General features: G+C 35.8%; 1 protein-coding gene across 1 annotated transcript in view; it reads left to right on the forward strand.

Annotated features, from left to right (window-relative positions):
* Positions 1-16,723, forward strand: part of Tm9sf2 (transmembrane 9 superfamily member 2) — a 58,470-nt gene that overhangs the window by 36,865 nt on the left and 4,882 nt on the right. The window contains exons 10-15 of the mRNA XM_027938852.2: positions 2,467-2,599; positions 5,240-5,359; positions 7,735-7,792; positions 9,097-9,256; positions 11,548-11,699; positions 13,155-13,266. Of these exons, the coding sequence (XP_027794653.1) occupies positions 2,467-2,599; positions 5,240-5,359; positions 7,735-7,792; positions 9,097-9,256; positions 11,548-11,699; positions 13,155-13,266 (735 nt within the window). The remainder of the gene's footprint in view (positions 1-2,466; positions 2,600-5,239; positions 5,360-7,734; positions 7,793-9,096; positions 9,257-11,547; positions 11,700-13,154; positions 13,267-16,723) is intronic.

Genomic DNA, 16,723 nt, shown 5'->3' on the forward strand with positions numbered 1-16,723 from the left:
AGGCCCTGGGATCGATCCTCAGCACCACATACAAATGAATAAATAGAATAAAGGTATTAAAAAAAATTCCTTAAAAAAAAAAAAAAAAAAGGGATAGGACTGGGGATGAAGATCAGTGGATGTTGCCAAGCTTGTATGAAGTCCCGGATTCAATTCCCAGTACATAAAAAAAGAAAGTGTCTGTGGGGAGGAATAGCTGTATAAACAAATAATAGAAGGAATCTTTAAGATGTTATTAGACTAGAAAAGCTTAGTATGAAATATGCATGTGATGTGCTATCTTTTGGGTTAACAGTGAGAAAATGTATTCATGCGTTTGCTTACATGCATTAATGTAGACTGTCTCTGCAAGGATAACAAGAAGCCAGTCACATAGAATTGGCCCAGAAAAGGCTTTAACTTTCTGGCAAAGCCCTAGGTTTTTTCAGTGTCTATTCCATTGAAGGTAATTAGAAATGATCTCTTAGGGCTGGGAGTGGTGGCGCACACCTGTAATCCTGTGGCTCAGGAAGCTGAAGCAAGGGGATCATGAGTTCAAAGCCAGCCTCAGCAATAGTGAGGCACTAAGCAACTTGGTGAGACCCTGTTTCTAAAAAAAGAATAAAAAATTGGACTGGGGATGTGGCTCACTGGTTGAGTACCCCGGCACCCCCTACACAAAAAAAGAAATGGACCCTTGTCTAACATTACCCCATCTAAAAGAAGAGTTACATATACTTTTCTCCTACTTTTTAAACATTCACAAAAGCAAAGAGATCAGTATTCCCATCATCCAATAATTATCAACTCATGTTCAGTCTTGTTTCATTTGTAGAATCCTACCAATACCCTCCCCCCAATTTTTTTTCTTTTTTAAATTTATTCCCCCTGCCCCCGATTTTTTTAAAGTATTTTTAGTTGTAGATGGGCACGATACCTTTATTTATTTATTTACTTTTTATGTGGTGCTGAGGATAGAACCCAGTGCCTCACACATGCCAGGCAAGCGCTCTACCACTGAGCCACAACCCCAGCCCTCCCCCGTTTTTTTAAAATCCCTCAAATTTGTGATGTTTCTACCTTAGCCTTCCTAGTAGCTAGGATTTCAGGCATGCACTACTGAATTCAGCATAAGATAGAAGTTTAAATGGGAATTCGTGAGAGGGACACAGATACCCTAGAGAGAATGTTGGAGAAAAGATGAAGAATTGAGCAGGGGCCAGATTTTGAAGGATTTGTAAGTTGTATAGTCTGAAGGTCATTAAGAAGCTATTGAGGACTGGGGTTGTGGCTCAGCGGTAGAGCACTTGTCTAGCACATGCAAGACCCTGGGTTCGATCCTCAGCACCACATAAAAATAAGTAAATAAAATAAAGGTATTGTGTCCAACTACAACTGAAAAATAAAATATAAATAAAAAAAAGAAGCTGTTGAATTTGAAACAGAAGTGACATGGACAAATTTATGTTTTGGGAAAATTTGAATGTTATGTGGAGAATGGTTTGGAGCAGGGCAGAGATCAGACAGGAGGCCATTATAGAATCCAAGAGGTCAGGGAAGTAGACAGTGTTTAGGAAGTAGTTGGAGCTGATTAACTGGTTGAATGTTGAAGTGGAGAGTATAGACGTCAGAGATAGGTCAGTGAATTACCCCAGTTTTCTGGTTGGCTATAAGGATCCCTTTGGCTCCTGTATTGAGGATTAACTGAATGGAGACAAGGGCAGAAACAAAACAATTATACCGGTAAGATTTGATAACTTAAGCCACAAGAGAGAGAAGCGGGGGCCATGTGGATATATTTTGGTGGTAGAACTTTAGGATTTGTTAAGAGTTGTATGGGAAGTATGATAAAAGGAGACACTCGAGTCACTCCAGATTTTGGAATTTGAGCAGCTGGAAGGATAGTTTTAATCTACTGAAACAGAGACTACAGAAAGAGAAACTTATGGAGCGAGAATCATTTCAGGTGTGGATAATTCTGTTTTGAGATTTCTATTAAGACACCAAGTAGAGCTGTTGGTAGCAGTGTGTTTGTGTGTCTGGAGGTCAGCATGCTGGCAGCACAGGCTTATTGGTATGTTTACAACCAAACTTACTGTACTAGTTAGTAAAACAACTGTAGTACAAGGGGACTAATGCCATTTGCTCATTTTGGAGATAAATATGGGTTGAAAAGGATAGAACGTAATCAAAAGTTAAGTGAAGGTGAATCACAAAGCTTGATTTAGGGTAGTTAGGAAGGAATCACATATTCTTTGTAAAGTTTCTCAATAACTATTTATAGACTTTAATATACAGTGTTCCTTTTAGAAACAAGAAAACCATATAAAATTCCACAAGTCAAGCTCTAATCTTCAAAACTGAAATGAAATGTTAACATCTATAAATTAAAAATTTTTTTTTATTAGGGCATATTTAATAGTGAATAAACTGCGTAGTCCAGGTGATTCCGTATGACATACTGAACTGATTTCATTCCCTTTTTAGGAGGATGCCCAGGAAGAATTTGGCTGGAAACTGGTTCATGGTGATATATTTCGTCCTCCAAGAAAAGGAATGCTTCTGTCAGTCTTTCTAGGATCTGGGACACAGATTTTAATTATGACTTTTGTGACTTTGTGTAAGTGTTAAGTGAAAATTAAAAAGTAGAAAATATCTTTTCTAAATAGTTATTTGGAAACCAGTTTTCCTAAGTAAAGTTACTAGGCTAGATTGTTCTAGTTCTTTTGACTCTCAAAATCTATGTGCTTGATGCTGGGGTTGTAGCTCAGTGGTAGAGAGCTTGCCTAGTATGTGTGAGGCACTGGGTTCCATCCTCAGCACCACATAAAAGTAAATAAACTAAAGGTATTCTGTCCATTTATAACTAAAATAATATATTTTTATAAAAATTTATGTGCTTTGGCTCTGAGTGCCTTAGGGACAGGTTACCTGTGTTCAAAGGCTAACTCTTAGGGAGAACTTTTTTCCCTAGTAGTGTTCAGGAAAGGTCTTATGAAATGCATCTCCTTTGTGTACCACTGAACATGTGGAGAAATTGTTAAATTTTTGTCGATTAGAACAGTCTTTTTTCTTTTCTTTTTTTAACTAGACTCCTTTAGAGGTATTAATCAACCACAAAAGGGATTCTGGGGATACATTAATTCCAGGTTCTTAGCTAGGTCTGGTGACACATGCCTGTAATCTCAAAAATTCTAGCAAGAGGATTATAATTTAGCCAGATTCTTAACAACTTAGTGAGACCCTGTTTCAAAAAATAAAAAGAGCTGAGGATGTAGCTCAGTGGCAGAGTGCCCTTGGGTTCAAGCAAAAAAATAAGTAAAATAATTCCAAGTTCTTCCAGTTTACCTAATGAATTGAAGTTTTGAATTTTCTGTGTTTCTCCATATTTTCTTTTATTGATACTTGCTACTGATGAGGAATTATTGCTCTAAGAATTCAACCAGCTGACCTTTTCTTTTTAGTGACATTTTTCTTATGTTTGATAACATATTAAGTATGGATTACTATAGTCATTTTCTGTTAGTAAAATTCTTCTAGTTTTTTATAATGGAATTAATAGAAAGGATTGTCACTTCCAAATGGCACTTGAGCAAATTTGGGAGCCACAGATTCAGACCTTCTTGTTCAATTTAAAAATTAGAACATATTTTAAAAATCTACTCACAACTTAAGGAGATGCAGTTTAGATAGGGCTAGAATTTGTAGAAAGCAAAAGAGTGAGGAGGGTAGGTCTGGGTGGCCAGAGGATAGCAAGAAGGTACCAGATGGGCTGGGAATGTGGCTCAAGCGGTAACGCGCTCGCCTGGCATACGCGAGGCGCTGGGTTCGATCCTCAGCACCACATAAAAATAAAAAATAAAGATGTTGTGTCCACCAAAAACTGAAAAATAAATATTTAAAAAAAAAAAAAAAAAAGGCACCAGATGCCAGAGAGCCAAGATAGACAGCCAGAACTGACTCTTGGAGATAAGATTTTGCTTTAAAATTTTATCAGAAGCTGCCTTCTACCACCATACCTTCTGGTCCTTGCTGGGGCAGCTAGGAAGTATGAAGAAGGGAAGTTTCAAAGAGCCCAGAACAAGAAGTGACAGGAATCATTTTTCTTAAGTCCTCTAACACCAACTTTGCTCAAGGACAGTCCATTCTTCAGACCTGGAGTGCCAGGATTTATTTGTAATCCTGGCAGGTCTTTAAAGCTGCCCTGCTCTGCTTCCTCTGGGTACCAGTCAGAAGGTATGTGTACTTTGTCACATATGTGCTTGGGCATGCACATTTTGGGGAAGCAGGATTTTCTTGCTGCTGGGATTAGAAAGCCATTTAAAACTTCTTGACATTATTTTATTGGCCTTGAAATTATGAGTACATCACGACTTCCAAGTTTAGTTTCCAAATCTAAGTTGTATATGAGCTCAATCTGCTAAACCAAAGTTTAAGGGAAAAAAGGAGGGGGGGGATGATGGATAAGCAGCATCCAAACTTGCATATTTAAAGCTGGGAATCTATGAATATAAGATTTTTATTTTAATTAGTAGGAAGGGTTATATAGGGAAGAGGAAGCAAAGCTAACAACCAATAAGGGTAGGGGCCACAATTTTCCTGAGTAATTTGTTTTCCTTCAGTAAGTTGTTTTCAAGAAGTTAATGGTACTACAAAATCTTTTCCTCTTTATTTCACTCTGATTATATTCCATTATCTCTTATGTTTCAGTGTTATACATTCCTTAAATATTTTTTATCCCAGAGGACCTAATATTTTTTGAGAGAGAGAGAGAGAATTGTAATATTTATTTATTTTTTTTTAGTTTTCGGCGGACACAACATCTTTGTATGTGGTGCTGAGGATCGGACCCGGGCCGCACACATGCCAGGCGAGCGCGCTCCCGCGTGAGCCACATCCCCAGCCCAACCTAGTATTTTTAAGTGAAACAAAAGTGGAAATATTTTTATTCATATTAATTTTAAAGACCATATTTGAATCTGAGAAGAGGCGAAAATACTTTGGAGCCTCTGGCAGCCTCCCCTGACCATGGGAAAGATAGGATCTTAAGGAACTTCTGAAGTGGAATTTGACTTCTGTCTGACCATATTAATAGAGTACTTTAAATATTACTAGGGTTTGGTAAAGCTGCATAGTAAGCTAGTATATGTTTTTCCTAAAATTGTATTTGTTTTGTTGTTTAAAATGTGAGAGGGTTCTTCTGTCATTTCACAGCAAAGAAAACAAAGGAATAACATAACTTTTATGATTTATTTTTTAGTTTTTGCTTGCCTGGGATTTTTGTCCCCTGCCAACCGAGGAGCACTGATGACATGTGCTGTGGTCTTGTGGGTGTTGCTGGGCACTCCTGCAGGCTATGTTGCTGCCAGATTCTATAAGTGTAAGTAAAAGCCACTGTGTCTGGTTTTCAGATCAGGAATCTAATCTGCCACAGCAAGGGGTCTGAGCCTGACTTTCAGATAGGTGGTGCTCTGTAAACAGTAGGTATTACAGGTGTCCCTCCTTAGGTGAAAGAAGCCTGGTTGGTGATTTCTTTTGTTATGTGAATGACTTTGCCTAGATTTATGTAAGAATGCTTAGATGGTGAAATATGCAAGTTTGGATGCTGCTTATCCATCATCCCCCTCCTTTTTTCTCTTAAACTTTGGTTTAGCAGATTGAGCTCATATACAACTTAGATTTGGAAACTAACAAAGGAAGAAAGTATACAAATGAATATCACTGATTTCTTTATCTTTTTTTGTATTTCTGTGTGGGGCTGGGGATTGAACTGAGAGCCTTGAGCATGCTAGGTAAGCACTGTGTCAAAGAGCTGTATTCCCAGCCCTGAGTGTCATGGATTTCTTAACTAAAATAATGTATCTAGATTTACTTTTTCATAAATATATGAAGTCTTATTGACTTAATGCTTAAATAAGTTTATTTATATTCATTATATTTAAAGTAGTATTTAAAGTAGACAAAGATCTATTTTAGATATCCCTGAAGTAGGTTCTTTTTATAATATCATTAGTTGTGATCTCCTGTATTCTTGCTTTCAGAAGTAAAGCAAAGGCCAGCATAAAAAAAAGGTCAAGGTAGGGGCTGGGGATACAGCTCAGTTGATTGAGTGCTTGCCTCTTATGTACAAGGCCCTGGGTTTAGTCCCCAGCACCGCACACACACAAAAAGGTCAAGGCTACAGAGCAAGACTGAGATAGGATTGGGTGGCCTAGAAAGCAGCTTGGCAGGATCAGAGTGTGAGTTGGCACTACATAGAATACTGAAGCCCTTATCAGTAGTCTAGTATTTATTGGATCTTTGATAGGAAATAGGTTCTTTGATAGGATCTTTGATAGGAAAAAGATTCGAGGTAAAATATAGTAGGGTTACATAGGTGACCTTAAGGTAAAGTTGGCGAATTACAGCCTCAAGTAGAAATATAAACCTGACTGCCAGGAACAGTTCTCTCTGAGTAGGTAAAGTTCTGTTTATATGTGTGTGTTTTAATTCTGCAGATTTTATCAAGTTATTTTTTTCTTTTGCCCTTTAGCAAAGAACATAGGATTAGGGTGGTTATATAAATCTGAACACATATGAGATACAATAAGACCCCTACTGCCTTATTTTTTGCCATAACTCCCTTTCTCACAATTTCAGCTGCACTAACTTTCTGCCAGTTTCTCAGCCTGCTGTACACCTTCACGCCTGCCTTCCCATCCACACCTCTCTGCTCCCCAGGTGCCCTCCTGCTGATGCTGTTCCATCCTTCAGCTCTCCCTACTCAGATGAAGTAGCATGTTAATCAGGCAGAACATTACTGGAAGATGCTGTCTTGTGGCCTCATCAGAAGAAATACTTCATTTTATAGAATTATTTCTAATGTTTAAAACATACTACCTGAATGTCAAAGTTGTTGTAAGCCCAGAAATAATAATTTCACAAATTTGTCAGTAACACTGTGAATTCATATCATATATAGATGATTTATTATATATGAATGTATTTGAAGGTAAATAATTTTATCATATTTTTAGGATAGGTGATATTTAAACTTTCTTATAAACAATGCTAATTTTTTTTTAAATCAAAACAATTCTAATTTGAATCAATTTTATCTCTGACTTTTAAACTGGGAGCAGAGGAGTACTTTCTTTTTTCCCTCTACGCATTTCAGTGTTTGATTTTTTTTTTTTTAAGAGGAAAAAAATTGAAGAAGGGGAACAAAGAAAGTTTATAAACAATCTGTCAAAAGACCCTTTTTCTCTTCTCAATCACCTGATCTGACACTCTCACCTCCCCAACCCCTATTAGAAATCACAGTGCTAGAGGAACTCTGACGAGTCAGACCTGCTGTGGAGAGTTACAGGGGTTGCATGTCATACTGGAAGGTTCCTGGTTTCTGAAAACAAGGATTTCTCCAGTGTTTCCTTTCTGTCCCCATCCCCATTAATTAATACTGACTTAGGATTTAAGGGGGTTGTTTTGTTTTGAGGTTAATAAAAATTTAAAGAAGAACTGATCTGGATGACTTTCCTTTCATACCAGATTTATTTGATGCTGCAGCAAAAGTCTCTAGAGCAGGATGTCCTGTGCCATGCCTCTGGGATCTGGATCATTTGTTAAGGGCCATCATGGCGTTTTGGCTGGGATCATTTTCTAAGCATGAGCAGCTAGTGCTGCTGACAGTTTGGCAATTGTCAGACTTGGGAGTATGGGTATTTGGCTTCTTTTAAAGAATAAAAGTCTGTATACCTCTTTTGTTTTCTTCTATAGCCTTTGGAGGCGAGAAGTGGAAAACAAATGTTTTGTTGACATCATTTCTTTGTCCTGGGTAAGTGAGTTTTACAATAATTTACTTTTAACATATCCACTTAAAGCATGCTAGACATGGCATCACAAACTAGAAGAACTTACATAATGCTGGACAACTCATCTGAAGGGAGGAAATGCCTGTTTGTTTGTTTTGTTTTGTTTTTAAGAGAGAATTTTTTTAATATTTATTTTTTAGTTTTCGGTGGACACAACATCTTTATTTTTTATTTTTATATGGTACTGAGGATCAAACCCAGCGCCCCACGCATGCCAGGCGAGTGCGCTACTGCTTGAGCCACATCCCCAGCCCCCAAATGCCTGTTTTTATATTGCACACACAGAATAAAGTTTTGGTAAGTTAAAATCTAAACCTAACAGGCAGAACTATTGAACAAAAATATACTAGAGTATCTTCATGCCGGGCATGGTAGTGCACACTTGTAATCCCAGCAGCTGTGGAGGCCGAGACAGGAGGATCGCTAGTTCAAAGTGAACCTCGGCAACAGTGAGGCGCTGAGCAACTCGGTGAGACCCTGTCTCGAAATAAAATACAAAATAGGGCTGGGGATGTGGCTCAGTGGTTGAATGCCCCTGAATTCAATTCCCAGTACCAAAAAAAAAAAAGAAGAAGAAGAAGAATATCTTCATCATCTCCAGTTAGGGAAGACTGTTCTCTTAAATAAGGAATATAAAGGATAAAGGAAAAAGTGTTTAAAAATTATGTAGTGCTGGGGATAGTGCAGCGATTGTGCACATGCTTATTAGCATATGTGAAGCCCTCAGCACTAAAACAAAACAAAATAAACAACACTGAGTAGTGTAAATAGAACTGATTTATATACTCAGATGTTTAGATTCAGAAAAAGCTGCAGACTGAGAGACGGGTGTTTAATGAGGGATTAGTAAGTGGAGTATAGAAATAACTCATATATATAACTTTGTAAACTACAGGCAACCCAAGTGAAAAATGAGCAGTAAATGTAACTAGCAGGTCACAGAAGGTAAAACCTAAAAGGCCAACAAACCCAGATAGTTGTCTATAGGAAATACAAGTTAAAACAGCATTTCAAAGTGTGATGAAAACATGTAAATAGGTAACTTTTGTAAGCTGCTAATAAGGGTCTAAATTAGGCAAAACCAAGGAGAAGAACAATTTTGCAGTTTCTAATAAAACTTTTAATTCACATATCCTGTGAATCAACAACTGCCTTCTTTGTATACATCCTAGAAACACAGAAGTTGCAATATTAATTATATACTATTGTTACTACTTCATTTTGCTTCTAACTCAGGTTCTACCCAGAAGCCTGTTGTGTCTTTCAGGATCGTGTTTGCTGACTTCTTTATAATGAATCTAATCCTCTGGGGAGAAGGATCTTCAGCAGCCATTCCTTTTGGCACACTTGTTGCAATATTGGCCCTTTGGTTCTGCATATCTGTACCTCTGACATTTATTGGTGCATACTTTGGTTTTAAAAAGAATGTAAGTTTTATAGTTGCTAATTTACTCAAGTGATTTTCAGCTGTGGGAATTACCATATGCCACCTTTAAAGAGATCATAAAAATGTCTAAAAGATATATACATTTGTTCTGTGGTATCTGGATTTCATAGAAAATTCTTAAAATACTAATATTAAGAATGGGCCAGCAGCTAGGAGGCTGAGACAGGAGGATCGCGAGTTCAAAGTCAGCCTCAGCAAAAGTGAGGCACTAAGCAACTCATTGAAACCCTGTCTCTAAATAAAATTTTAAAAAGGGGCTGGGGATTTGGCTTATTGGTTAAGCACCCCTGGTTTTAATCCCCAGTACTAAAAAGAAAAGAATGGGCTAGGGAGGTTTTATGGGATTTCAAAGTTTTTATTTGTTTGTTTGAGTAAATGGAAACTACTATAGACTAATTAGAAAAGATGCTGATATAAACTAATGAAAACATTGAATTTTTGTTAAATATATTTTTTACCTTTTTTTTTTTTTAAACCTAAAGGTATGTGCACTTTTTCCTAAGCAGTAAGTGTTGCTAGTGCACAGTACTTAACTAAGTAAGCAAAGATTATGGGTTAGAAAGTGAAGCTATAAGAAAAGTGACTCTATGGAGGAATAGACAAACTCTAGATAGGGCAGAGAAGTGGGAGGGAAAGGGAGGAGGCAGGGGTTAGCAAGGATGGTGGAATATAATAAACATCATTATCCAAAGTACATGTATGAAGACACAAATTTGTGTCAACAAACTTTATATACAACCAGATATGTGAAAAATTGTGCTGTATATGTGTAATAAGAATTGTAATGCATTCCGCTGTCATTTATTTTTTTAAAAAATCAGTTAAAAAAAGAAAAGTGACTACAAAGCAAGATTAGAACTTTATTTTGATATATGGCTTTGAAATTTTACATAAATTTTATATGCTTACCTGCAAATATTTGACTTTAAGCAATATTATAGTCAAGGCTTGATCTTTTCTTCCTTTTCCTCTTTCCCTTCCTTCCATTTGCCTGTCTTACTCCTGCTGCCTCCTCCCCCATCCAGGCTAGAAAAAAATAAGATTTTATTCTGTCCCATCATTATCTTTCCTCTATTTCCTGCTTCACTATCCCTGTTGTTCCCCAAAAATATCAAGTCTATAAGATTAAAAGAAATAACATATGATAGGGAATGAGGATATAGGTCAGTGGTAGAGCATTTGTCTAGCACGCATGAGGCCTTGGGTTCAATCCCCAGCACTGCAAAGAAATAAAGAACATATCATAGTACACTTTATGAGGGGGTATAGCCAAGACCATCATGGCTTCATAGTCTCTACTGCACCCATCATACAGGTTTTAAGAGATTTTTCAATTCTTTGTGATTTAAAATCTGTATATCATAAATAGTAAACTATTTGAATTTAATTATGTAGATTAAATAAATACTTAAAATTCTAAAACTATGCTGGTTAAAAGTTTAAAAGCATACATATTGAAGAATGATATGAGTATCTGCCCATCTACATGTGTGACTACATGTAGAATAATATTTCAATGAAAATATCAAGTTTTGCTAGGCAGGGTCATGCATGCCTATAATCCCAACTACTTGGGAGGCTGAGATAGAAAGATCACAGGTTAGAGGCTAGACTGGACAACTTATTGAAACTCTGTCTCAAAACAAAATTTTTAAAAAATTAGGAATGTAGCTCCATAATAAAGTCCCCCTGAGTTCAATCTCCAGTACCAAAAAAAGAAAAAAGTAAATAAAAAATGGTTGGGAGAGGGCACAATTGAGAACATTATCAACACCTTATGGTCATAAAGTTTCATATGGCCTTTTATTGTCTTCCTCATGTTCTTAATGCTTAGTAAAATTTAATAATTTTAATAAAAATGTCATTACCCACCTAAATTTTTTAAAAATTGATAAAAATTTCAGAACCTGCTGATTTTTTTAACAGTAAATTTATAATTAAAATGTAAAACCTAATTCTACCTTTTCATTGACTATCATTTTCTAAGTACTTTATTCTCTCCTGTGTATTTCTTAACTTTTTCTAAAGCCATCACTCTAGATAACTGCTGGAAACAGTGTTGACCTGTTCCAGGGCACGACTGAGTATTGTATCTGTTAGTGTATGGTTCATTGTTTTTAAATACAAATTTCAGTTTGATGGCTTAAGTAGACTTTCATTATACTGCTATTAGTGTCAGCATGGAAGCTGAGAAAAAGGCAGATCATTATATATGGAGAAGAATTTTAAAAATAGATATGCAATTACGAATCTTTTCTTCTTTTACTGAAGGCCATTGAACACCCAGTTCGAACCAATCAGATTCCACGTCAGATTCCTGAACAGTCCTTCTACACAAAGCCCTTACCTGGTATTATCATGGGAGGAATTTTGCCCTTTGGCTGTATTTTTATACAGCTCTTCTTCATTCTGAATAGTATTTGGTAAGCCAAGGACAAACTCTTACTGTTTTCATTACCATTATGTGTAATGCATTTTGTTTGTTTAAATGGATTACTATTTGTATCTTCTAAATTTACGTAAGAAGTTCTCAAATAAGCAAACATCTTAAGAGCCAAAGATTATTTTCTTTACTGTGGAAAAAGAATAATGATAATAGCTAATATTAATTGAAGGGTTGTTAATGCTTAATATTTAATTCTTATGACTTAATTTTCAGAATTGTATGAGGTAGATATCTCCATTTTACAGAGATGAAAATGAGAGTTTGCTGGTTGAGCGATTATACCACACAATTGCCATGTGACAGAAATTTGACCGAAGTCTCTCCAAACCCATGTACTTATTACTAATCTCCAGACTAATCTGTACTACTCCAAAAGAGAATTCTTTGAGTGCTTGTTGGAAGGGATAGAAACGGGTTAACCTACATGACCTCCAGATCCTTTCCACTACCCAGATGCCTTCATTCTCTGATCTGTTATTCCCATAGGAAACTTGTCATTGTGATTTTGAGCCACTCTGATATAGTGTGTATTATGACCATTATTTTATCACATCAACATGTTGCAGAAAGTACCAAGATTTGAGATACCATAAAATAAAGCTAAATTTGAGCTTTTCGGTGATTAGAACATCTTTCTTTCCTGATTATTATAGTAATTTTCCTAATTCAATAGATTTTATCATGTGATTAGAAGCTGTTTTAATTAGTTTGTCATTGCTGTGACCAAAATACCTAACAAGAACAGGTTAAAAGAGGAAAAGTTTATTTGGGGTTCATGGTTTCAGAGGTTCATAGATGGCTGACTCCATCACTCTGGGCCCAGGGTCAGGCAGCATATCATGGGGAAGGGCCCAATGGAGGAAAGCTGCCCAGGCTCAGAAGTAGAGAAAGAGAAGAGGAAGGGACCATAGGAAAGAGGCTCACCTTCCAGGGAATGCCCTCAGTGACCCACCTCCTACAGTTACCACCCAGTCAGTACATTCAAACTAGGATGGACTGATCAGGTTACAGCTCTCACAGTCCAATCATTTCACCTCCAAACATTCCAGCATTAACACAGGAGCTTTTGGGGGGACACCTCATGTCCAAACCACATTTTTATCATATAAGGTTTTCCTAGTTTGACTCTGCCTTTCCATTAATTTTCCATTAAATATGTCTTGACTCCTCTGAAAGCCAGTAGACTAACCATACTTAAACGCAAAGAAGTTTTAGTTTCTGTCTGAATAAGAGGGTAATGTCCAAGGACATTGCTATATCCTTCTTCCCCCTACCCCATTCCAACCCTTCATCATCTAAACTGATGAAAATTTGTCTTGTTGGGTTAATTGGGACAAAAAGCAAACCTTCAGTTTAAAAAAAAAAAAAAGATTTTGTAATTTATTGTGTCAAAGAACATATTTATAATTCATCAAATCTTGTTTGATTGTAGGTCACACCAGATGTATTACATGTTTGGCTTCCTGTTTCTGGTGTTTATCATTTTGGTTATTACATGTTCTGAAGCAACTATACTACTTTGCTATTTCCACCTATGTGCTGAGGTATGTATTACAGATATTCACCTATTAATTCATAGAATTTGTAACTTGGCCTGTTGCAGTGTGAGTAAGGTTAATTGATATAATTTTTGTAGATATGTGTTTATTATGATAGACCTAGTTTCCTAAATAAAATGTAACCCTCTTTATGACTGAGTTAAGATTATATCCCAGTTTAATACATTTATTTAAAGCTTATCGTTAGAGATTTTAGAATGCTAATTTGCTGAGAATATTGTGACATACTAAATTTTCACTGTTGAGTTTTGTAGCTGTCTGTCTTAAAAATATTCTTTTAATATAGATGTTTCTAAATTCTGAAAATTGAGTAAAAATTTTCAGGTGGAAAATTCATTACAAAGTTTCAGTGATTGCATGTTAATGAGTTATATTCATGGCAACACCAAAATGATGGCATTCTTTTAATAGGTAGATTTTTTTTTCCCCCGTTAGTGCTGAGGATTGAGCCCAGGGAATATACTACTACTGAACTGCATCCTCAGCCCTTTATTATTTGAGAAAGGATTTCACCAAGTTGCCAAGGCTGGCCTTAAACTTGTGATCCTCTTACCTCAGCCTCTTGAGTAGCGGGGTGTAGCATTGGTTTTTAAAGATTCAAATTGTTAAATCCATTCTTTTATGATTATTTTCTATACAAGAGATAAAATCTGTTAAACTGAAATTTGTTTTGTAAATTGAGGTTCAATTCACATAACATAAAATGAGCCATTTTAAAATGAATGATTCACTGACACATAAGTACATTTATAATGTTGTGCAACCACCACCTTTGTCTGGTTCCAAAATATTTTCATATCCTCCCCAAACACAGGAAAAAAAAAAAAAAAATTTATCAAGCTGTTACCATTTTCCTCTTCCCCCAGACCCTGGTAACGGCATTGCTTTCTGTATTTAGAGACAAATGGTATAAGTATTCTGGGGTTATTCAATATTGCAGCCTTTTATGCCTGGTTTCTCTCACTTAGAATGTTTTCATGGTTCATCCATATTATAACATATTTTAGTATTTCATTTCTTTTTATAATTGAATAATATTCCATTGTATGAGTATAATATCCGTGTACATATTCATCCATTGATGGACATTCAAACTTTTTTGTATTATAGGTGTCCTAATGGGTTTGAAATGATATCTCATTTTGATATGCATTTCTCAGTGACTAATGATGTTAAGCATCTTTTCTTGCTTAAGTTAGCCATCTGTATATCTTCTTTGGAGAAATTCCTTTTCAAGTCCTTTGCCCATTTTTAAATTAGGTCAGTTTTCTTGTTGTACTCTATATGCTAGATCTTTGTCAGATATATGATTTGCAGATATTTCCTTTAATTCTGTAGGTTATATTTTTTACTTTCAAGATTAAATTTTGTTGATATATAATTTATCTAATTTTTTCTTGTTGCTCATGTTTTTGGTGTCATAAATATCTAAGAATTCATGGTAAAATTTAACGTTATAAAGATTTACTCCTATATTTTCTTCTAAGTTTTATAATATTAGTTAATATATTCAGGTCAGTGATTCTTTTTGAGTTGATATGTATATAGCCTGGAGTCAGAGTACAACTTCATTCTTTTGCATGTGGATGTCCAATTCTCCAGCACTATTTGTTGAATAAACTATTCTTTCCTGGGCTGGGGATGTGGCTCAAGCGGTAGCGCGCTCACCTGGCATGCATGCGGCCCGGGTTCAATCCTCAGCACCACATACAAACAAAGATGTTGTGTCTGCTGAAAACTAAAAAATAAATATTAAAAATTTCTCTCTCTCTGTCTTTAAAAAAAAAACAAAACTATTCTTTCCTTGTTGAATGGTCTTAGCTACCTTGTTGAAAATCAACTGGCCATAGATATATGGGTTTATTTCTGCATTCTTAATTCTATTCCATTCATCTGTATGCTGTCCTTATACTAGTTCCACACTAATTTTTTTAAAGATATTTTTTAGTTGTCAGTGGATCTTTTATTTTATTTATTTATATGTGGTGCTGAGGATCAAACCCAGGGCCTCACACATGCCAGGCAAGTGCTCTACCCCTGAACCACAGCTCCAGCACCCCCACCCTATTTTGATTGCCATAGCTTTTTTTAGTAAGCTTTGAAATAGAGATATATTATTGGCTGTTCAGGGCCTCTTGCAATTGCATATGAAATTTGAGAATCAGCTTTTCCATTTCTGCAAAAAAGATTTTTGGATGTTGAGAAGGATTATATTGACTCTCTAGATCACTTTGAAGAATATTGCCATTTAACAATATTGAGTCTTCAAGTTCATGAACATGGGATATCTTTCCATTTACTTAGGTCTTTTGTAATTTCTTTTGGTAATATTTTATAATTTTCAGCATGTACATCTTTCATCTCCTTGGTTAAATTTATTCCTAGGTATTTTTAAGTCCTCTTTGGATTGTTCATTGCTGATATATACATTTTTTTTAACAACTGGGGGCGTTAGGGCTGTGGCTCAGTGGTAGAGCACTCGCCTAGCATGCGTGAGGCACTGGGTTCAATCCTCAGCACCACATAAAAATTAAAAAAATAAATAAAGATATTGTGCCCACCTATAACTAAAAAATAAATAAATATTTAAAAAATTAAAAATAAAAAAACAACTGGGATAAGGGTGTGGCTCAGTAGTAGAGTGCTTGCATAGCATGTGCAAGGCCCTCAGTTCAATACCCAGCATCACATTCAAATGCACCTGCACGCACACATACACACACTGCTGAGTTGCGTGTGTAGCTCTTGTAGGCTAAAACTTTGCTAAATTCATTCATTAGCTTTGGTGATTGTGCGTGTGCGTGTGTGTGTGTGTGTTTGTGTGTGTAGCTTCTTTGGGATTTTTCTAATCATGATTTGCTTTTTAAAATATATTCTTAATATCTGTATAATTTTAGTATATTAATAATATATTGCTATTTATAATACATTATTTCCCTGGGCATGGTGGTGCATACCTATAATCCCAACAATTTGGAAGAGTAAGGCAGAAAAATCACAAGTTCAAAGCCAGTCTCAGCAGCTTAGAGAGAGACACTCCAGTGGTGTAAAATACATGGATGAATAGATAGAATTATTTTTCATATATTCCAAATGGTAAGAGAGATCTTGAAGTATTTTCCAGATCTTTTAAAGATCTGCTAAGCTATAAACTACTTTATGTAAAACTAAAAAGAACTGTTTTAATCTCCTACGTGTTTTAAATTGTTAGTGATAAGTGGACATGAATTTAAACCATGCCCTAATAGACTAATCTTCCTGATGTGGAGTTGATATAAAGTTGATGTGGACTTTAATTACTATTAATTTTGAACCATTTAAGTGAATAAGATTTATAGATTGCTCTTCCTTGGGGATCACAAATTTTTAAATATAGCCTAATGCTTTATTATCCATAAACTGTGTAATATTTTTCCACTCATTTTTAGTAGTTTTTAGGTTG

The sequence above is a fragment of the Marmota flaviventris genome, chromosome 4, assembly GCF_047511675.1.
Source record: "Marmota flaviventris isolate mMarFla1 chromosome 4, mMarFla1.hap1, whole genome shotgun sequence".
NCBI classification, from domain to species: domain Eukaryota; kingdom Metazoa; phylum Chordata; class Mammalia; order Rodentia; family Sciuridae; genus Marmota; species Marmota flaviventris.